The 22,212-nt window shown below is 37.3% G+C and overlaps 1 protein-coding gene across 2 annotated transcripts in view; it reads right to left on the bottom strand.

The window, feature by feature from the left end:
- The window catches only part of NEK7 (NIMA related kinase 7), a 65,127-nt gene that overhangs the window by 25,529 nt on the left and 17,386 nt on the right, over positions 1-22,212 (bottom strand). For both annotated transcript variants that reach the window (XM_056497506.1, XM_056497507.1), the window contains exons 4-6: positions 15,596-15,658; positions 14,912-15,022; positions 1,154-1,262 (exon numbers count right to left, since the gene is read on the bottom strand). In XM_056497506.1, coding sequence (XP_056353481.1) covers positions 1,154-1,262; positions 14,912-15,022; positions 15,596-15,658 — 283 coding nt within the window. The remainder of the gene's footprint in view (positions 1-1,153; positions 1,263-14,911; positions 15,023-15,595; positions 15,659-22,212) is intronic.

Raw genomic sequence — 22,212 nt, 5'->3', positions numbered from 1 at the left:
TTTGCCATAGGTTTGCCAGAAGCTCTGACCGTATATTTCAGTTTAAGGAACTTAAATCCTTCTGTTTTGAGCTAAAATATACAGAAGTTAACTAATTTAATTATACAAAAATACTGAAGGAAGATACTTGTACCTATGGAAAGAATCTGTATTCCATGTCCTTCTCTTTGTATCATTTGCACTTGCAGGCATCTGTACAAATGTACAAAGGGGAAAAAAAAAAAAAAAAAGGGAAAAAAAAAAGAAAGGGAAAGGCATTTGCAGGGACAGGGGTATCTAAGCTCATTGCTAAGGATGCAAAATTTCCAGCTGCAAATGACAGAGCTCAGCAGACATTGAGAGACTGTTTCTATCGGGCAGTGAGCTGCATTCTAGCACAGGGAGCCACCAACCTAAGACAGGTAATGTCACCTGAACCCAAAAAGTGACAGCTCACACACAACTCACAATCCCATAACCACAGGGATTTCAAAAGGAAAAAAAAAAAATAGCAGATCTGAGAAGCTATATTATGATCTGTTTTCTCTGACTCGAGTTACAAGGTGAAATGAAGACCTCATCCAGCGGAGACAGCAGCACTGAGGTTTAAAATGGGCCAAGGAAATTTAGTACCTGACAGGGACAGCTGGCATCTACAAGGGCTGTTGGGACATAGAGATTGGAAATCGTGGAAAGGAGCAGAGAATTGGAGGAAATGCTCAGACCTACACATAATCCAATAGAGAAGGGATTAGGAGAAGGGCCACCACAACCACAAGCAAGCAGGGCAGGAGCAGATACTCCAAGACAATCAGGTGAGGTGCAAAGAATGGACTGACAGATCTGTTTAAGGCAGGTAACAAAACTTGGGCAAGACAACAACTTGGGAAAAAACAGAAGAATAAATACAGGACAGAAGGCAAGAGCCAGAAAAATGAAGCAGTTATGACAGAATATTCATCACTTACAGAACTACTGTGTATTTTGAAAAACTTGCTATCAAACAATCCCTACCACCACAAATGCGCAACCACAAACTTCTCTCGGTTTTCTATTACTTATAAAATCTTACAGAAACATACAGTGTTTCAGCTGTCAAAATTGATTCCAGCCAGCTTAATTCTCATATAGTCAAAGGTTCAGTAAGGACAAATCATCTTTGATCCTGTATTACCTCTATGCATAACACGACGAGAATGCATATGTTCCAAGGCACTGCAAAGCTGAACAAAGTACTTCCAAACTGTTCTTTCGGGAATCAACCTCTTCTGTTTCTTAAAATGCTTAAAAAAAATACGGATAGTGAATATTAAAAATTAAAACTTGCATAAAATGACTGAAAAAAAGACAGAAAACCCTTAATTAAAAAATAAAAAAAAAAAAAAAGACGCTCACAACCTAATGAGAAAGGTTTAACTAAATTTCTTGAAACAAAACTTTCCCCTTAAATATTAATATATGTATCATCACTGCATGTCAGTGTCAGTCTACACACAGAGATACAAATAACATTAATGAAATAAGACACCTACCCCTAAAAAGGATTTATACAGTATGCAGTACTTCTCAGTGCTGGATTAATGTGGTCAGAGTGATCTAGTATAAAGTAGCCACAGAACAAATAAAGATCAGATATAAAGTTATGTGCCACAGAACATCCCAAATTAAATAAACTTCCTTACACCAAAATTGATTTTCCATACCCTCATTTTCTAAAAAGAAGAGAAAAAGAATAGGAGTATCACAGAGTCACAAAAATCACTTAAGAACAATTGGTCACATTAGTTTTAAAAACTTCCGCAATACATGAAAGGGAACTAAAGGAACTGAAAATTCCACAGTAATGTAACTCCTGCTCAAATATTTTCTATCCTGCATAAAAACCCATTCCTGATTACTGGTAACATTTTACTGCCCTGTTAAAGCTTACACAAAGCTATTACACTCTGCTATACACATCATCTTCAAATGTTGTGTTCAGGAACTGAGTAACTGTCCACCAAAGATACCTACTGAAAACCTGGAATTCAGCTGATGTTAAAATGCAAAAGTTTAGTCACTATAAATTCTGCAGCTAAAGTGAAAAAGATTGAAAAATTGTTGATTTTTTAGCCTCTCTTTCCAAAGAAATCATATTGTATCATGTTTTGAAGTTTTACACAAGGAGAAAATATACAAACAACATTAAGACTAGCAAAATTTTAGATGAAAAGCAAAATACTTGATGTATTTTAATTGTGCGTACAGACTTCACACTCACGCACCTTAAGAAAGTTCATGTGACAAACATTTATTAATTTGCAAAAATAAAAATATTTTTATACTGTGTTAAAACATGCCACTGAGAAGCTGACAGCTGCATCTGCACATTAGAGACACAGAGGAGTATGAGAGAGATGCTTTTAAACTACCTATAGCAAAATGCATCAGTCGTACAAAGGATCTTAACATTCCACCAAATGTTTAGTTATAGGGATTATTTCAAAATGCATTTTCATTTAAATGAGGCAAAGCATATAAATTACGTCTTTAAATATAATTTTCTTTCAGTCTTGGACTGAATCCAAACAAACCCTGTGTATCTGTTCTCCCCATAGCTGGATTTGCATATCAGAGGATTGTTTGATGTCAACAGGAAGATGGAGACCAGGTTTCTTTTCATTTAAAAACAAATACACAATACATCTAAAGTATGTGTACATGAAAGCATAGTTCCTTGATTTAAAATGCATTCTGAAATTATCATAATTACAACTAGGTACTTTATTTAAACATTCTGAATTATTATTTTTTCAACTCGAATGCAAGTACAAGCAGTGATGAAATGCCTGAAATGGGAAGATTTTTGATTACGCATTCCCATTCCAATTTATCTAAAGTACATCAGTGTACTTTCAAAGTATTTATGTACAAGTTTCCTTTTAACACTTTATATTCTTGCCATCCAAAGCACTGTAGCAGATGTACACTACAAAACTGGTTTCAGTTCTTACAGTGCAAGGATGCAACCTCAAGTGTGTCAGACGTGGTCTCATTCTGCTGAAGGCATTAATAATTTTGCAGGACAATAATAACCTCCTCCTGAAAACATCAATGATATTACTTAACTCCAGAGAATTTATCCATCTAAAGAGGATGGAAAAGAGAGCTGCCAGATTTGCTAACAATGTTAAAACTAAACAAAGAAACAGGCAGCATTTTCATTTGTATGGGCTTAAAAATAATACAATTATCTTCAAAATAAACTCAATGAACATTATGTTGTTCAGTAATTATTTGCTCTATCTTCTTTCCTCAAAATACATGTTCTCAATTTTTTATTAGGCTGTTGTCCACCAAAAGGCAAACTAGTGAAGAAAGCCACCAATAGAAAGATGAATTTTGCAAAACTAGCTATTGAAATGTTGTACACTTCTAGGAAACAGTCCAGCAGGCACAGTTAATTCTGAGAAAAGTCAATAAGGAAAATTCCATTTCTGTTCAGAACCGTACCTTCTAACAAGAAATGGAAGCTGATGGAAAACACAGGCAAACTTATTTTTATGACTAACCACATAAGTAAATGTATATAGCACACGTGAACTGTACTCAAAGCAGGATCCTCTCCTTCTTCATTTTAAAATAGTCCACAAAATGCAGTTCTAACGATTGTGCCGTTTGCTCCCTCCCTACAGGGAAGCCAAAATGAGATGATATGATGCTGCAACAATAAATTTTAACCTCTGTTGTAGCACAGCACAACAGCACCACAGTCAATGCTGAAACTAATCCACTGCTTAGTGCCTGAAGCATTCTAAGGTGCACACCACCAAGTTACCTTCACATAGCTCTCTCCCACTGCACACAGGTTGGCATTACCTGCCCAGATGTGCCCTCAGAGGGACACAGCCTGACACAGCTCTCTGAAGTGCTCTCATCTTCAACTCTTCATTATTCTTCTTTTTCCACCTGTCTTAGACTCAAAGGACAGTCCTGATGTCCCTCAGACCACTGACCTTCTAGGGTGGGACATTAAAAAAACATGATCCGGTTTGAGCTGAAAGATCAACCTCAAAATAGTGGAAATTGGGCAAAAAGAGCTGCTTGTACATGTGCATTAAAAATTTGGGCAGTGCTGCAAGCCAGTGCTTTAGCAGGTAAACAGAACATGTTTCGGCAGCAGGCTGGCTCCCAGCAAGAATTATTTGTTTCTAAAGCCACATTCCATGAAATTTCCATCTCCATCTGAGAATGGAATCACAAAAACCTACTTTGAAGAGTCACCACGTCAGTACATTGTGACATTCAGTCATTTAACACAACTGGACATTTTGGTGGTCAAATTTGCTAATGAAATGCTTTAAAGAGCTTTAAGGCAGGCAGGCAGGCTGTATGGCCAGTTCATATATTCATCCCTTTTACAGAATGACTGAGCAGTTCCATCATGGGAAAACAGAACTCTCCTGGTTCTCTAATGGATTGCTAAAATAAAAATTACCTATTCTCCAAATGCTTCCATCCTGATGAAATTACAAAGCTGAACCTAAATAGCAAATGCCATTCAGTATCTTGACAAACAAAACAGACGACAGATAGAGAAAAAAGTCTAAAGGCATGAAATTATATTATACTGAGTTTGAGGATGATGCTTTAAAGGTCGAACTCCAAAAGTAAAAGTGACAGCAGATAGCAGTTGGTCCTACTTAGGTTTAAAAGGCACAATTCAGACAATACTTACAGGAAACACGAAGGACTATGTTTGGATTTTATAAGAAAACTAAGGATTTATGCTGATGAGTAAGACTGAACACAGATGATTTCCACACAACTAGAAATTCAGATATGACTACCTATATCTCAATAACCATGCTTGGAAAAAAATTAGCATTCAGTTCTCATGTTGGCATATCAGAGGATTTTAAGGTGTGATTTAGTCTGGTTCAGATCTCACTGAATAGAGAAAAAAATTGGAATAAATAAGAAAGAAGACAACATAATGACTATTTAAGAAGATAACTGGACTAAAGAAAGATGTTTACAAGCTTCTCTTGCAGAGTGTTGATAAATTGATCATCTGAACAATTTTGCAGAGTCATTATTTTAAAAAAAGAAAAGAACTGCGGAACTGTCAAACAAGCCCACAAGAACATATATTTGAAATTTTCCCTGCACATGCTATAGCCCAGAGCTGTTTTTTGAAAGACAGTATTTGCAAGAAAAGTAAAATGAGAATGATGATTTCATTACTTTAAATAGATTCCTTTCTTGCTTTCTTTCATAATTTGATAAAAATCTTGATCACATCTTTTTTTCTTCATGACTTCATTTACAGCTTACAAAAATATAAAGCATAGAAGGTTTTTATATTTTGCTGTACAGACTTGCAACACAGCAATTCAACAACCAGACACTAGTGGGAAGAAATCAAGAGAAAAGAGATGCAAAAATGATTGCACAGAACTTCTGAGTAACACAAAGCTCTTGACCACTTCTGACTGTGTTTTTTTGGGAGCTTTTTTTAATACGAGCAGGAAGAACAAAGAGGAAAGAAGAGGTCAGGCAGCCATAATAGGAAATAATGGAAGTACAAGCAAGAGTTCTCACCCTGTGAACAGAAACAAACTACAACAGGCAAGGGCATGCAGGGTCAGAAAAACAGATCAGGGAAGATGGGCCACAACACCCCAATATTTTGGAGACTCATGAATATAGAAAGAAAGTCAGTACCTAAATCTTGTTTTCTATTTTAAAAGCTATATAATTCTAGCAGCAATGCAGCATCCCAGGACTTTTGTCTGGTTCTGTTCTCTGATTAATTCAGCTGTCCATCTCTTTAGACCATGGCAAGTTTTCTGCCATTTTTCTTTGCTTTCTATGCAGAACAAAAATAGAACTTCCCACCACATCCTGATTCATTCATTCAGTTTGATATACAGTGTCATCAAATTTGCCTACATTTCAAGAGTAGCAGCTGTCTCTTACTTGTAAAAAGAGAACAAATACCAAAAAAATCCACCCAAACTATTTGTCATCCCTCAACTGAACATACCAAAAGCAGCAAGTATTCAGCACATAAAGGGATGAAAATAAAAATATTTACCTGGGTTTTTTCCCAGCTTTTATTAACAGTTGTTTGTATCTCCCCTTATTGAAGATGCCATACATTTATTTTTTACCCTTTCAGAATTCACAAAAAAAGAGCTTTAAAAAAATTAAATCTTCTTCTATTAGTCATCTTAGCATACAACAAACTTTGTTTCATCAAGAGCAACAAAAGACTAAGATACAATACAAAAATTAACACACAAAATAATGGTAGTACCTACTAGCATCAGAAACAAGTCAGTACAATTAAACTGTTGTCTTTCCTTTAAAAAATAAAAATAAAAAAACAAACAAAAAAAAGCCAGAAGAATGCTGCAGGGACACCACAGAACTGAGAGAGAAGCATCTTCTCAAACAGAATCAAAAAATGGACATTCACTTACAAGAAATAAGCCTTGCAAAAATGCAAGAAAATTTTTCATGTTTTCCATTTCAGTAAATATTCTTTCATGCTAATAATCAGACATAGTAAGATTCCTTGTTAAACTCTTACTCCTTAGAAAGCTCTGCATAAAGTCACTTTACATGGATTATTTTTAGCCAACTTTCTTTGCAAGGATTCATTTCAATTTTCCTTATTGAGCAGCCCACCTACAGTCCCTCTGTTCCACCTAACATTTTTGCTGATGCAAAAGAGCAAGGACATGGAGTGTTCAGAAATAGAGATCACCTACTGAAATCTGATATACTTGCAGAATCATTAATACAAAATTTCCAATACTGCATCATTTTCCTCGTCTCTGCTGTTACAGCTGAGTGGGGCTTCTTAAAACACACAGCCACATGTTTAAATTCAATAGTATTTGTTTACATGTATCTCTCTCCAAAAAAATCCCCTTGAGAAAACTGGTACAGCATGAAGAGGTGAAACTCATGCCTGAATCATTAACTCTGCTTCCTAATAAAAAGCAATAGCATGGCAGTAAATGCAGATGCTATCATCTTTTTTTTTATTTTCTCTATAAACAAGGCAGACAGATATGAAATCCCTATTCTGAGCAACCCACATAATGCAAACACTGACAGTGCAAATTTTTCAAATGCAGCTCTCGTAAAAATTAAAAGTCCCCAAGTATTGTTTGCAGGGCATTTCACACAAGAAAAGTACCCAGAACTACTACTTAATAAAATCTTTCAACTCTCCCTGCCTTTTTAAAGGCTCACAGACAATTTTAGAACCAGTGGGCAAAGGTGGAGATGAAATCCCCAAAGCCTATTGGAACAGCCTAAGTTAAGTGAAATTTACTGCCAAGTTAACTTTTCATAGCTGACTGACACCATTACTTTGCCTGTGTGTACAGCCAGTACTTCCACAACAGCTTCAGGTGTGATGTCTGTGAAGGCAACTGGCCTCAAGACAAAACACTGTTGATTGTCCAATTATTTTAGCAGAAAATCTGCCCACTTATACTTATTGTTCCAGTGGCAGACACACACAATGGCTGACTCACAGCAAAGCTAACAAGGCTGCCTGGCAATTACCCAGCCCAATTATCCCAGTGATTATAAACTGGGGGACCAGCCAGCTCTCATTCTGCCAGCACATGTAGGTAATGTGCACTGGGTGACCTGGTACTGCTGCTCTCACTGTGGTTACCTGTGGCTCTACAAAAAGGTGACAGTGCAGCACCTGTCAGACACCCCAGTGGTACACATGGATGGAGGAAAAGCTTACCAGAAGCAGCTCTACCAACCAGCCAGGGCTCTGTGCTTTCACTTTTTCTTTTAAGAGGTCACAGCTCCATGCACAGAGGAGCTGCTTCCCCTTGGACACCCCGTCCCACTTTTTCACCTGCTATACAGCTAATACAGATACACAAATTGGGACAGGATGCACTATTTTTTAATTACAGGAAGCAAAAAAAAATTAAAAAGTTTTTAGCAGCTTTAAAAAAGGTTAGTGCCAAAAATCAGCCTGACTTGGTTCAAAGCCCCAGGTTCCTCCTTTAGGAAAAGGCACATAAAAATAGTTTAGCTTTGATCTGTAATTAGCACACTTTGTGTTACACTATCCTATTATATTAAAGGCTTCTTCAAGCTACACTCTATCTTTTGAAGCTTTTTTCAAAAATGAGTAAGGAAAAAAGCTAAGGTAAAGGTGATACAGAAAGCTAAAAATAAACTACGGAGGAAAAAAATTATTTTGAAGCTTTTAACATATATCAATGATGCAGCTTCAGCAAAGTGCCAAACTTTTCTATATTATAAAATGTAACCATATGCTCAATAAAAATACTTTTTGTGAGGAGGTTTGGCGTGGGGGTGGTGGTACTGGGTTTTTTTGTTCTAGCAGTCATGTAAAGAAAAAAAATCTCAAGAGACACGGATACTGCTGAAAGCCAAAAGAACCAGATCCCATGTTTTAAAATCTGCAATTATAGATCAAGAAAAATCAGTATCATGAAAAGAAACAAATTACACAAACATGCACAAAAGACTACTTTAAAAATATTTTTCCCAAAACCATTATGTCAATTATTCGGACATAAATATATGCATAAGAAAAATCTCAGAATTAGAGCCACCATCATTTCTCTCCCTTGAGAGTGTGTGCACACGATTTTCAGTTCTGTTTTCTTTATGTTAGAAAATCCTTCACTCATTCATTCATGATACTCAGCTAATGAGCAGTTTGAAAACGTCTCTAGGCTTTGTTTATTGTGCACTATTCATAACCTATTATTAAATATAAGTTTCAGAGAGGGATACAGTTTCCTAGTATGCATTGTTAAAATACCAAATTAATAAAGTATCTTCACAAACGGCCTTAGAAATTATGAGGTAGTAATATCCCCATTTTACAGTTTAAAATGTAGGCCAAGACTAGAGATCAAAAGTGTTAATTAATTCTGGCACCAATTTAAGCACCTCCTTCTCAACATACATAGCTTTATGAAACAATTCATCTTCAAAGCACAGTTTCCACTCAGAATGAAGCTGTGAATGCTCAATACTTCTACAAACCAAGACTCAGAGTTTTGCCCTGAATGTCAGAAATACAGAGTAAGTAATTAGAATTCTCCCCAAAAAGCAGTGGTTGAAGTGGTTTGTACAGTATCTCTTAGGAAAATAAGAAGTAAGGATGGTCTTTGGAAAAACCTTGAATTGTAGTAATCACAAAGCCTCTATCTTTCAAATTCCCTGCCTAGCAAACGACTATTGCAGCAAAGAAGGCAGCACAGCTCCAATCATCTCTGCACAGAGAAGCTGCACCTTTAAGAGTCCCATTCCATCCTGTTCCCAGCCAGTCTGACTCAGCCCATCCAGGCTCTCTCCCTGCTGAGACAAACAGACAGTTTGTCTGTCTCACAGATCCTTGCCCCATCAGTCCCATTCTCTGACAATACATCAGCTCTTCTCCAACCTCCCTGTCCCCATGTCCAGTATTGGAAATCCCATTTCACCATTTCCTAACACACTACTCTTACACTACTCAGTCTCTACTCCCAGTGGCATAAGTTCCCTGCCTGCTCTCAAACCCTGCCAGCCAGTACAGGTGCACTTGCCCCCTTCTTCCCTCTCTCTGAGCTTAAAGATCACTTAGCTACTTGTCCCAGCCTCCTCCTTGGTCTGCCTTGTCCTCTTCTCCACATCCATCTCAGATTACTCCCTTACCCAGGTTGTTAGAAAGAATAAACACCCTCGAGACAGAGAAAGCTGCAGCCCATCCAAAGCATCTGGAAAAAGCTATTTCTGGCAATGCCATTTCAATCACCCATCCTACTCCAGCTCAAAGCACTGACAGTCACTCAGGTCGTGTCAGCACTGAGAGATGCAGGAGGTTCACAGCTCTTCACATACAGAAATACTCCACTTCTGGAATTATGCTCCAGCAATTTCTGTTAAGCACATATGTTAGAAGAATTGAAAATTAGGTAAATTTTTACAACCATTACTGTAAGAAAAATCCCTTGAGTTTTACATCTGTTTCAATGCACAAAGGGACTTGGAACATTTCACATTCAATGGTTTTAAGGTATTATAATGAAACATTGGCATGCAACATTTTAGTAGGAAATTGCTATATTTTGACAAACTGAAACCATTCTCACACGACTAAATATTTGGTAATCCTAGCAGCAAACAGTTAGTCCTGCTGGACATGTGTGCATAGCAGAAAACAGCTTCTGCAACACTGCCATTCAAAATACACAGGAAACAATTTTTCCCACCAGCTTTCCAAACAGTAACACCAACTTCCTCCTACAACTGCTAAAGTTTTAGATCAATGTTTTGGATGATAAAGATATAGTAACCACACAATAACCCAGTTAAAAATCCTGGGAAGGGCACACAAACGTTAATACCTGCCCTGCTAAATTGTGACACAGCACCTCTTCCCTACACAGATGCATCCCTAATTTCACACTCCCAAAAATCCTGCAAATGTCACAGCAAAAGAAAAATACTGCTACTGCAATCAAACAGTCAAACAATAGCTACCATTTATTATCAATACTCATCAGAAAATCCTACTTTCTGCAAAAGCATCTCTACATTTCTAGCACATTCTCAGGATAGCAATCCACCAGAAAACAGCTGGAAAAAAAACCAAGTTACACTTCTCCATTCCCAGCAACACAACCAGCCTCACTGCACAGAGAACGGGTAACTATGGGCTCTGAGGCACCCAGGGCAGCTGGTGTGCAGACAGAAAAGGGAAAGAGCTGCTGCTGCAGTACAGAACAGAGGGGTGAGATGCACTGCTAAGCTCCCAAAAGCAACTCATGACAAGCTGACCTGCAGCTGCTCACCAGCCCAGCTGAGAATGCAGTGCCCACCCCTGGTGGCTGTGCAGGCATTGAACACCCCAGGTGAGGCAGATGTAACAGCTGTCCCTCCCAAAGGGCTGCCACCACAACCCAGAGACGCCCAGGGCTGTCACCTCTCACCAACACGCTCAGGCTGCAGGCACAGGGATGCTGCAGCGGAGTCCTGCCTGCATCACAGGCAGGAGCAGCGCCCTGCTGGCAAAGCTGCCACTGAACAGAGCTGCAGTTCCTTCCAGGATCATGAAAGGGCAGGCTACCCCTCACACAGGTAACTCAGCCAACCTCAGAGTGCAGCAAAGAATCTCCAGCTCCAGAGCAAATACACTTTGGCGTGGGAAGGAGGAGCTACATTCCAGACCATGTGGAGAGGAGAAATTGCTTGATGCAGCTTCATACAGTGAAGCCCAAAATATCCACCACTAGTGAAACAGTGAAATTAGAATCAATGATATTTCAAACTAGTCTGAACAGAGGTCCAGCTCCTGCAAGGAGCAATTTAGATCTGCATCAGTTGCTTGGAAAGAAGTGACTACTCCTGCATTTGGACAAGAAACAAGAAACTAGTACAAGGACAAAGAATGCACTGGATCTAGCTATAAAAACTTGAGATATCAATAGGAATTTCATACTGATGAAACATTTTTAAATATTTGTTATTCTACCTAGCTAATTATAGTATTCTTATCTTTATTTAAAGTTGAAAAAATGCACACAAAATGTGCTGTCTGAAGAGTGGCTGAAGTGCCTAGTTGACATTTTGAAGAATTCAAGTTATTTCCCATCTATCTTGAGAAAGCTGAACACATATTTTCAACATTCAGATGAAAGCTTTCATGCTTGTTTCCAAAACATGATTAACTTCCTTAAGATCTGTATGACATATTCAGTTTAAAGTTTGCTATTTTTTTTGGTGCACTAAGACTATTTGCCAGAAGAACCTAAAAACTAAAAATAACTGCAGAAATTAAATAGACTTTGAAGTTTATTGCAGAGTTTAAAAACTCCTAGATTTTAGTGCCGTGATAACATCCCTTCTTGCAAGCCTAGTAATTTTATATTTAACCTTAAATAATATACTAACTATTCTGCAAGATAATTCAAATTCTCTTGTTCCAACATCTTCAGGACAGACTTTACTAACTGCTCTTTTTACTGAATTATTATGATTTTCTTAATTATTTTAGTAGATTCTTCTTTATTTGTGGCAATTTCTTTATCAAATATAACAACCGCTGCTTGAAAACAAGAAAACAAACTAAAAAACCCACAGAAAATTTTCACTTTGTCACTGTTTGTGGTTCTCTGTTTGTGGCAGAGAACCGTGACTAATAAGAAAAGGGACCAAGCCTCAAACTTGCCTTACAACATATTATTGTATTGCAGAAGAAGGTGGCATTATGAGCTAACACCAGTTCTCATGAACTACCCTGAACCTTGGCAGCCACATACTATCACATGTTCTGCAGTGGGGACCACAGACAAACAACAGACCATGAGCAACTGGGACTTAGCACAAGAGTTAATAATGATTTACTTGTAGTACCTTTGAGGTAAAATAGTATCCAGCAACCTAATCCACTGACAGAAAAACCAAGAGTTTTTCCTTCTTTCACCATGTCCACAAAGGGGTTACATAGTGCTGAGGTACTGCAGTGCAAAACCAGCTGAGTCAAACACAAACATTTCCCCCTCACTGATGTTTCCCTCTCAGTTTTACTGATATGCCAATATGCCACATTCAAGAATTCTAACAGACCATTAAAAGCTGTACAAGAAGAAATCCTCAATTTTGAACTCTCTTGCTTTCGAGAATGGAGGCTATATTCAAACAGCTCCCTGTAACACAATAAGAGAGGTAATTTAAAAAATAAAGTGGATTAAACTTGTGTATGTACATACATAAACACAGCAGCAGAGAGAACACATGAGATACCTCTGCTTTCATTATGTGAAATGTAAATGCCAATGCACAGCTGCCTTTTTTTGGACATACAGCAGATTCTATGAATTCTATTAGAATACATCTGAATGCACCAAGTGATTTTCCTCAGTTGTCTACTCAATGGGGACAAAGAGAGCATTATCTGCAGGTGACAAGAGAGGATATAAAAGCTGGGCAGCAAGGATGCCGTTCATTAAGGGAAGAACTAAAGAATTCATTAAGGTGCACTGTGAGGCACAGCAACCTTGTAAGTATTCTCTGATGTGCCAATAATGTCATAACAAATACCTAAGTAAACTAGTTGTTTTCCACCACATTAACATTGGTTTTAGTGTCATTCAAGCAGTGGTCATTTACAATTTCAGAAACATCCTTAATCCCCTCCACAAATCACACAAGTCAGAAACCCAAACACTGTTCTGAGGGTGTCTCCAACAACTTACAGCAACATTCTAGCAAGAACACTGGAAACCAAAGCAGTTTATTCATTTGAAAGCACAACATATTTACCTTAATAGTGTGACAGGCAGCCACTCTTCTAGGAAGACTTTATGCTATTACATATAATTTATTTTCCAGGCAATTTTTAAAATACGTTTTTAAGATTGGTGAGCCCCACATTTAAACTCATATTGTCAAAGTAATCTACCAAATCATTTCCTCCACCAGGAGCATGAAGACACAGTGCATTGTGACATCTCATACATATTTAATAATAGCCTGATAGGCTGTCATTAACATCAAACAGCAATCTAAGTTTGCTACATTAAACATGATCCCTGTGTTAAGAGGACAATCACAAAGTGCCTCCAAGATCGAGCCTGTAAGAAATACCCAGCGACTTGAACAAGGTGTAATGAGGCCAACTGCACTGAAAAAGCCACACACTGGATTTAAAATTAAATAATATAAAAAAAGCAAGGGAAAAAAGGAAAAGCTTCAGTAGGTCATAAGACCAGACATGCCATAAGGCAATCTGTCACAGAGTACTCATATTAGTAACTGTTGTGTCAAAACTGAACATTCAAAAGAAAAGACAAACCTTCCTTTATGTTTTATGAAATGTAAGCCCACAGAATTAATAATTCATGAGATGAAGAAAAATATCACATTTGGCTATAAATATTAACAGATGCTGTCAACCTACTTAGAACTAAATTTTGACTGTCCTACCTCACAATTATCAATTTAGAAAGGCATATTCTTCAAAAGCTCAAAAAAAAAAATCAGCATGAAAGTCATTAATGAAGAAATTAACATTCTCTATTCATGTAGGTCCCAAGCACAACAGTCTAACTGTGTTCTGTGCCCAGTGCTGCTGAGTGAACACTAATTGACTGGCATTGTTTGTGCCCACAGTAGTGTTGTGCTGTGTTGACAGCAATAATGCTGGTGTGCACACAAGGAAAAATGCTAAAAGGACATACTAGACCAAAGACACAGTGGAAAAAGGGAAGGGAACAAGAGGAAGTAGCTTTCAAATAACAAACAAACATTTAAAAAGGCAGTTAAAACTTCATATAAGTTTAAGAATACAGAATTTTATACAACGGATCTTGGATAATTTTTTCTCATTAGCTAAATAGGCATTTAAATATTACCAAAAAAAAAGCAATTAACTCATAACACACAGCCACGTATCAGAAAATTCACTTCATGTGATCTCAAAGAAATATGAAATATATTTTTATCAGTTCAAGATCTAGAAGACACTTCTGCTGTATGGCTGCAGTTCTCTGCTTTCACTGCTATTATTGAGAATAGAATATTGGAACACAATACACGATCATTCAAAAATATCAAGAATGCCATTAAAATGGATTGTTGTAAATGGTGGCGACAGTGCCTTTTATTTTACAGGCTTTTTTTTCTCCCCAGTGCTAATATAACTTCAGTCTACTTATGGCCCCATCTGCACTTAGATTCTCAGCAAATTGTTTAAAACGCTCACATAAGCATCAATATTGGCATACACTAAAAACAAAACAAAAATAATAAAAAAAAAACCTAAACACCTTACTTTTCTCTGCAGACCCTGACATTTTCATTGCATTTCACCCAGTGAAGATCACACAGAATGACAAGCCAAAGTTGAACGTTACAAGCTCTTATTTTAACAAAAATTAATCCCTACCTTTATCATTCTAGAGAGATCTCCAGCATCTGCTAATTCCAACACTATGTTCAGTTCATTGTCTTCAATGAATGAGGCATAGTATTTGATTACATTTGGATGATTCAGTTGCTAAGAAAGCAAAATAGTAATTCACATTTTAGTGTACAGCATGCCACATGTTTTAAGACTGACATAGGAAACATTCTTATTCAGGCAAACAAAACAACCCCTAAAATCTATTTCACTATGATACAAATTACAAAAAGCATACGCTGATGACAAGCATTCACAAATACTTTGCAAGAACAGGATGGCATTTTAGGATCTACACAGTGACTCACATTACAATTTTAGAGGAATTTTGCTTCAATGTATATATCCAATAGCATGCTAAACTTATCTGGAACAGTGAAGTCAATTTTTGAAGTAAATAGCAAAATTAATTTTTGAAGTCAGGATTTTACTGTACAAAGGACACAGTCATACACAATATTGCAATTCTGGCAGAAACTTTTACTTAAAGTGTTACTCATTCTATCAGATTTACTTTTTAATATTAACTTTTAAAATAAAGACCAGAAAATTCTTCAAAAGTGAGGATTTTACAACTACACAAAAAGCAGTGGACACTTGAATGATGTCTATAAAAAACAGAACACATTTTTTGATGACAGTTGCACATTTTCTAAACAAATCTTTTACCTTAAGAAGATCTATTTCTTTGATGCAGTCAGCACGGGCTTTGGCATCCATCAAATCAAATATCTATGGACAAGAGATAAAAAATTTTAGTCAAGTTATAATTATATAGTAAATTGAGTAATCATTATCATATTTCATAGTATCCATAAAGCAACCTGAATTATGCATTTCATGACAAGATATAACATTACAGTAAGAAATATTTCTAATGCTCTGATGCACTGATTTAGTGCTGTGGCCATTCTTTTAGCCCCCTCATAGGAAACAAGTCCATTTTAAGTACAAGCTTTCCAATGACTTAATTTCCTCCTCTGCATATCTGTTCCAACACACTGCAATAACTTAGCATGCCTTATAAATGGTTCAAATCTCAGGCTCTTACCCCATTCTGCCACATCATTTTCACAAACTGATTCCTTAGTACTGAGCATACCTTTTTCCCCTTAGTCTTGCTACAGTCTTCCATTTCAATTCTAAATAATGCATATTATTTTACTCCCAGGATCAAAACTTCATTGTCACCTCCAACTCCTCTCCCATTTCCCTCCCTTCAGCCAGCAAAGTATTGACTTGGTTTATGCTATTTGTTTATCAAAGCCCTTTTTTCTAAGCCCTCATCTGTCACCTTGATTTTTATAGGCTTTTATAGCTAGACACCTCTGCTCTTCACCTAGGAAACATTTTAGAAAATCCTAAATATTATACATAGCACCTTAACTGAGAAAATACTGAGAAGGCACGAAATCAAATATTTTTCCTTATAACCTGAGAGACCAGAAAATGGAAAAAATTATACACCATCTCCCAAAAACAACCAATGAAACTGTACCAGGAAGCAAGGAAAAAAAGGGAACAGGTACAGGGGAGCATCTTGAGGCTTCACTTTCTGCCAAGCTTTAGACAGTGACATAAGATCATTCCCTATAAATGATACAGAGATTCAACTCCAAACACACTGGAAAACCTAAAAAATCAAAACTGGGGACAGAATTTCAGACTAAAAACTGTACACAAACGATCTCCCTGTAAGGTTTGGAAAATTACCAGAAACACAGACTCAAACCAAATTCAAACCAAATGAGCTTCACTGTGTGACACAGCAGGGCAACTTGCACCTGTTGATGGGTGTTCCAATATGCCCAGAGACATACTAATTTAATTTACCTATCCAGGAACAATTCCCTACACACCCAAACTAACAGGTTTTCCAAGAGCAGGTTTTTTTACAAGCTATGCCTCTGCTAGGGACATAAATCAGTACCTCTCACAGAACAATAACAAAATAACAAAAATAAAACCCTAGACCCAGGGCTGTGAAAAATCTAGAACCAAGGCACAGGAAAGAAAGACAAAATTTTGTTTGTGTATTCTGGATAGTATTCCCAGTATTTCTAATTTGTTATTAAACAGCATGGAATAGACTACACCAAGCAGCTGCTCTCCCCTAAGGACAGACTTAAGTTTTATAAACATGACTCCCTTTACTTGTGTTGCATTTCATAAGCATCTCTGCAAATTTGTCACAGCTTCAGCTAAACTGAGCATTTCAAAAATTACTTAAATTAAATACAGCAAGGCAGTAAAATAAGTTATCTGATGCATACAACCACAAAGACAATCTTAAGATTTACTGTTTAGTGTTCTTGTGGTTCTCAGATTTTCATCCATATCTAACCACAAAGGACTAAAAATAGCATTTCCCAGAAATCCAGAATTTCAGTTTCACAGACATTAACTTGCTCCAACAATAAGATTAGTTAAAAAAAAAAAACTAAAAAAAGCCAAAAATATTCAATCAATGGCCTCTGAAGAACCTCTGAATCACACCAGATGCAAAAAGCTGTCAGAGATTTTCTCTCTGAAGAGATGATCTTTTATTTTGCCAAACTGCTGCAGTTCAGAGCAGAGGATGCCAGTGTAATAAGCCATGTCAGCTCACACAAGGAAGTTACTGTAAACACAAGGAAAAAACCTTCATGCTTCCTCACCAGCAGATGACTCAACACTGAGGAACGTCTTACCCTGAAAAAATGGAAGCTGCAATGAAAGGCTTTAAGAACATCCTTTCAAGTGCATGTCAGAGCCCTGCACAGCACCTGGCAGCACTCTGAAGGTTTGTTTAGCAGGAGAGGCTGCCCTTGGCCCGTGTTTGCAGCAGACTGGCCATTAGTCTAACACTGTGGAGGGATGTCAGTGCTTCCATCACGACTGCAATAGCTCATAGCTTTGCAGGCAGATTAATTCCACCTTCAGCTCCTGTGACTCAGCAAGCCCAGCTGAAAGGTCAGTCTGTACTCCAGCACAAGCCTTGCACACAGACCTCTCACATACACAAATTTTAGCCCTGTACAGACAGTGCTCCCCTTGCCATCAGCAGGACACAGGTCTCATCCACCCCAGACACACACTGCCTAAGGACTTCCAACCTTTTGGCCAGCCTTCCCTGGGACTGCACTCGTTTCCTGAGCTTGGCTCTAGCTGTAGCAGGACATGCCCTGCAGCTGGGTGACTTAACTGCAACTAAGTCACTGCAGTCAAATGACTTGTGCCTAACCCAGTTTTAGATCCAGCTCAGCTCTGTGCAACTGCACAGCCTGAAGGAAATTACAGCAGATACAACAAAAGTCTATAGAAAACTCTGGATTTTTGGATAGGCTTAAACAATAAGCTTTTGAATCAACACAAGCTGACTGCTTGAAATCACCAGCCAAGTCTCATATAAAGACACTACCAGCATCCTCCTTCCAGCAGAGCTCAGGTCACTGATGATGCTCCACATATCGATTATTGGAAACTAGCAGTAATTAGACAACAAGTGTTATCACTGTAATTGGCTAACCATAAAAACTTCTGTACTTAGATTAGACTGCTAGGGTATTCATCAGACTAACAATAATTCAAATTCTTGACTCCACTTATGAGGTCAGGATCACAGGGTAATTCAGTTTGGAGGCATGCTTCTCAAGTCAGCATCAATTCCACCCAGCACAAACTGCACAGTGTAATATATTCTTATTTAAACTTTCAATTCTTTTCCCCCAATTTCTATTTTCAACGACTATAATAAAACCAACATTTCTAAAAACTAATTATGATTGTATTAAAAAACCTAATAAGCAGCAAACAATAGAGTAAATATTTTTATGATGTGACAGCTTTCATAAAGTGTCATCAAGAAGTCTAATTGTGATAAGTTTTTTACCTTAGTTAGCAATTACTGTGAAACTCCTTAAAACAATTAGGCAAATACAGATGAAGAGATTTAAAGGAGCATTTTAAAATCCTTTAATAGTTTTTTTCCCACTTGGCAAGCACACTGAGTGAAATAAACCTTTTTAGCTCTCAGTTTTTCAACTCATCCTGCAATCAGCTGTGTACAAAGGCAGAGTAGAAGGACAAAGATATATTGATAGTTATCACATTTCTGTGTGCTATGTAAGTTAGGGATCTCTGGTAACTCCACACTCAATCTCTTCTCTAGTATCTTCATGTGAGCATTGATTACAGTCCTTTTCTTTCAGCATTCCAGAAATGTCAGGTTTAAGTACTGTCAAGAGATACTGGTATTTTTAGAATACTTTCTAAGCTGTTATAAGCTACAGAGCAGGAACTGTTCCTGTGCAGATGTGTAAACTAAACAAAGGACTTGCAATGTATGAATTCAACTTCCTGAGTCAAGTTCTTATATACATGTCCCCAGAAAGCTGTGGGCACAGCAAAAAGGTTTAGAAACATGGAACCACCAGATGGAGAACATCAAGCCCTAAGCCTCTAAGACCAGACTGTATCTGATCCATTACCAGAAATAAACCAAATCCCTCATTTGAAGTGAAGTGCCAAGTTGGGTATCTACCTGATTCCACTTGCTGTAGATCTTCACTTTTCCAGATTTTCCTTTTCAGCGTTGAAAAGGATAAATTAAAATCTAAACCTATGTCTGTTCTGTTTGAAATTCTGTAAACAATAAAAATACCAAAAACCATTTCCAAACCAAATCACAATCATGACTGCTGTAACATAACCTTCAGAGAAGTAAGCAAAATAAAGACCCAAATGCACATAAATGTTAAGAGATACAATACTGAACAGCAACAAGCATTAGAGTATTTTGCTACCACAGCACTGCTGTGCTGAGACAATAGTGCTTTGGAAAGTGTGAAATTAGAAGTGCTTTTCTAAGATTAATTAACTGTAATTCAGGCCCTGAAGTAGCAATCCACTGACAATGTACAATGAATAATGAATGTACGCCCTAGATAAAAGGATTCATTGTCTGAATCTCTAACATGAGGCCTCCAATTTTGGAATGAAAGGAAAAGAAAGATGGAACAATCTAAGGCAGAAATGCAATTAATCTGAAATTTTGTTGAAATATGCAGCTTTACATATTTGAAATTTTGAGTAGCTTAAGGTTTCCTTAAAAAAAAAGCTCCCAAAATTAACTCCTACAGCCTTACAGTCACTGACTTAGATATTTACCACTCTTCTGCCATTTAAAGATGCTTTGTGACCAGCAATTGCTTACTTTGCCCTTAGAAGGGACTCCTGGAGTGGTCCTTGCTCAGAACACTGCATTGTACCCCAGAGCTGCAGTAGCACAGAGGCACTGCTGCTTCCTCAGGCATCACCTGCAGCATAGTCTGGATCTGAGACTTGGCACAAGTTAAGAAACTTACCTAGAAACCTTTCAATTTATACTGCTATGGTCACAGTTTACTTGGGGCTGATCTTTTCTGATGTTTCTTCAATTCAAAATATAGTTTAGACATTTATAAGAGTTCAGTAGTGAAGATATGATTGTATTTCTGTTTGAATTTAGGTAATATTTTAGGTAATTAGGTAATAGCAGCATCTCAGAAACATAGTCCCATGCTGGAAAAAGTGAAGACTGAATTACTACTTTCCTAATTACAAAAAAACAAATCAAACATGGGAGGATTAAGAATAAAGGGTACAAAGGAAGAAAAGACCCAACATACCATTTTGTGAATTCTCCTGGTTAAATCACTTCTAAAAAACTTGCAAGTTAAACAATTCTCACTGTGCTACATACCCTAATAAAAACCAAATCAAGAATACTACTTCTGTTATCTGGACTCAGCAGCAACCACAAATTCAGGAAGAGTAGCTTCTGTCACCATCTGCTTGTCCTTTCTCCCACAGCATCTTACTGCTACTTGCTTCTGCTCACATTTTATTCCACAAACATACATTTTGTACACATTAATATAAAATTTATCAATATTGTACATATTTCAGCCAAATAGAATTTTATTAGCGAAAAATAAACATTCTTGTTGGAAAGCTTCAAGAACTCAAAACTGGCAATTCTTTTGGAACAAGTAAAGGCCTGAGATTCTGCAGCTCCAAGGGAGGATAACTGAAGGATTCTGAGCCCCATAAGCCCATAACAGTAAAGATACACAGGGGCCATTACCAAATGCATTTAAAGGATACAGGTACACACCTAACCCAGAAAGGAAAACGAAAAGGGGAGGGGATGGAACAGACATGACTTGCAAGACTGGAGAGGAAGGAGGGCATGTAAGATGTGAGATGAGAATGGGCAGATAATGGTAAAGTTGAAGTTCAGATCTCAGTTATTTTACTTAACACACTGTAGGGCATTTAGAGACACTGTTTTAATGCAGAGAATTAAATCCATGCACAGATATAAAATAGAGAGAATAAAGCCACTCTCTCATAACTGAAAGAAGCAATTATCCTGTTTTGTCCATGCTGAGCTTCCATTAAAAAGGCATGAGAAAAAAAGGAGCATTTTAATTCTAGCAAAATCAAACATGACTGAAATCAAAAGGAAGAAGCACTGTCATAGAGCAGATCCATTTTTTAACTCCTCTGAAAAGCAATTACTTCTCAAGAAAAGACATCTATGAAAATAAACCGTATAGTGAAATTAAGTACTGTGACTATATTTACCAAAAATATTTCTAGGTAATCTTATGAAATGTAACAGATGCACAGTAACAATTAAGATGGTCTTCTGTCCAAAAGGAACAGATTTAGATGTCAACTATGCAGGCTGGAATGGCTGTGCCAAACACCCTGCTGTCATTATATGCTTTGGAATTTTTTCCCCTTCCAGGTTAAGCAAGTCTCACTTTTCACTCAGACAGTAATCTCATACACACATCCAGCCTCCACAAGGAAAGCGACTTTACACAAAAAACAGCCCCTACTCACATGCTCTAGGCAATAACTTCCAATGGAAAACAAACAACCTATGTTGGACACCTAAAGACAATTGGAACCCTGTCACAATAATGCCATTTCCATTTGGGAAAGGCATAACTTTTTAACACTATTTCCTACCAATAACCAAGTATATCCTTAGAAACCTAATAAAGCACTAAATAAAAATTAAGTAAGAAAGCTTTTCGCTGCAGAAACCATGACTTGCACATGGACAGCATGATGTCATCTTCAGACACTGAAAAAAATCTTCTGTCAAACTGGGAAGTCTGCTCTGAGAATACAGCTACACATACTGACTTTTGAAATGCTGTTAGGAGTACACATGCTAAAATACCTCTGTATTCTTAATGCAATCACTGTTATAAAAATTTCATGGTTGGACTTTAATGACTTTCTTCAAG

Source organism: Oenanthe melanoleuca, chromosome 8, assembly GCF_029582105.1.
Source record: "Oenanthe melanoleuca isolate GR-GAL-2019-014 chromosome 8, OMel1.0, whole genome shotgun sequence".
Lineage (NCBI taxonomy): Eukaryota > Metazoa > Chordata > Aves > Passeriformes > Muscicapidae > Oenanthe > Oenanthe melanoleuca.
This window is presented reverse-complemented; position numbering and strand designations above follow the sequence as displayed.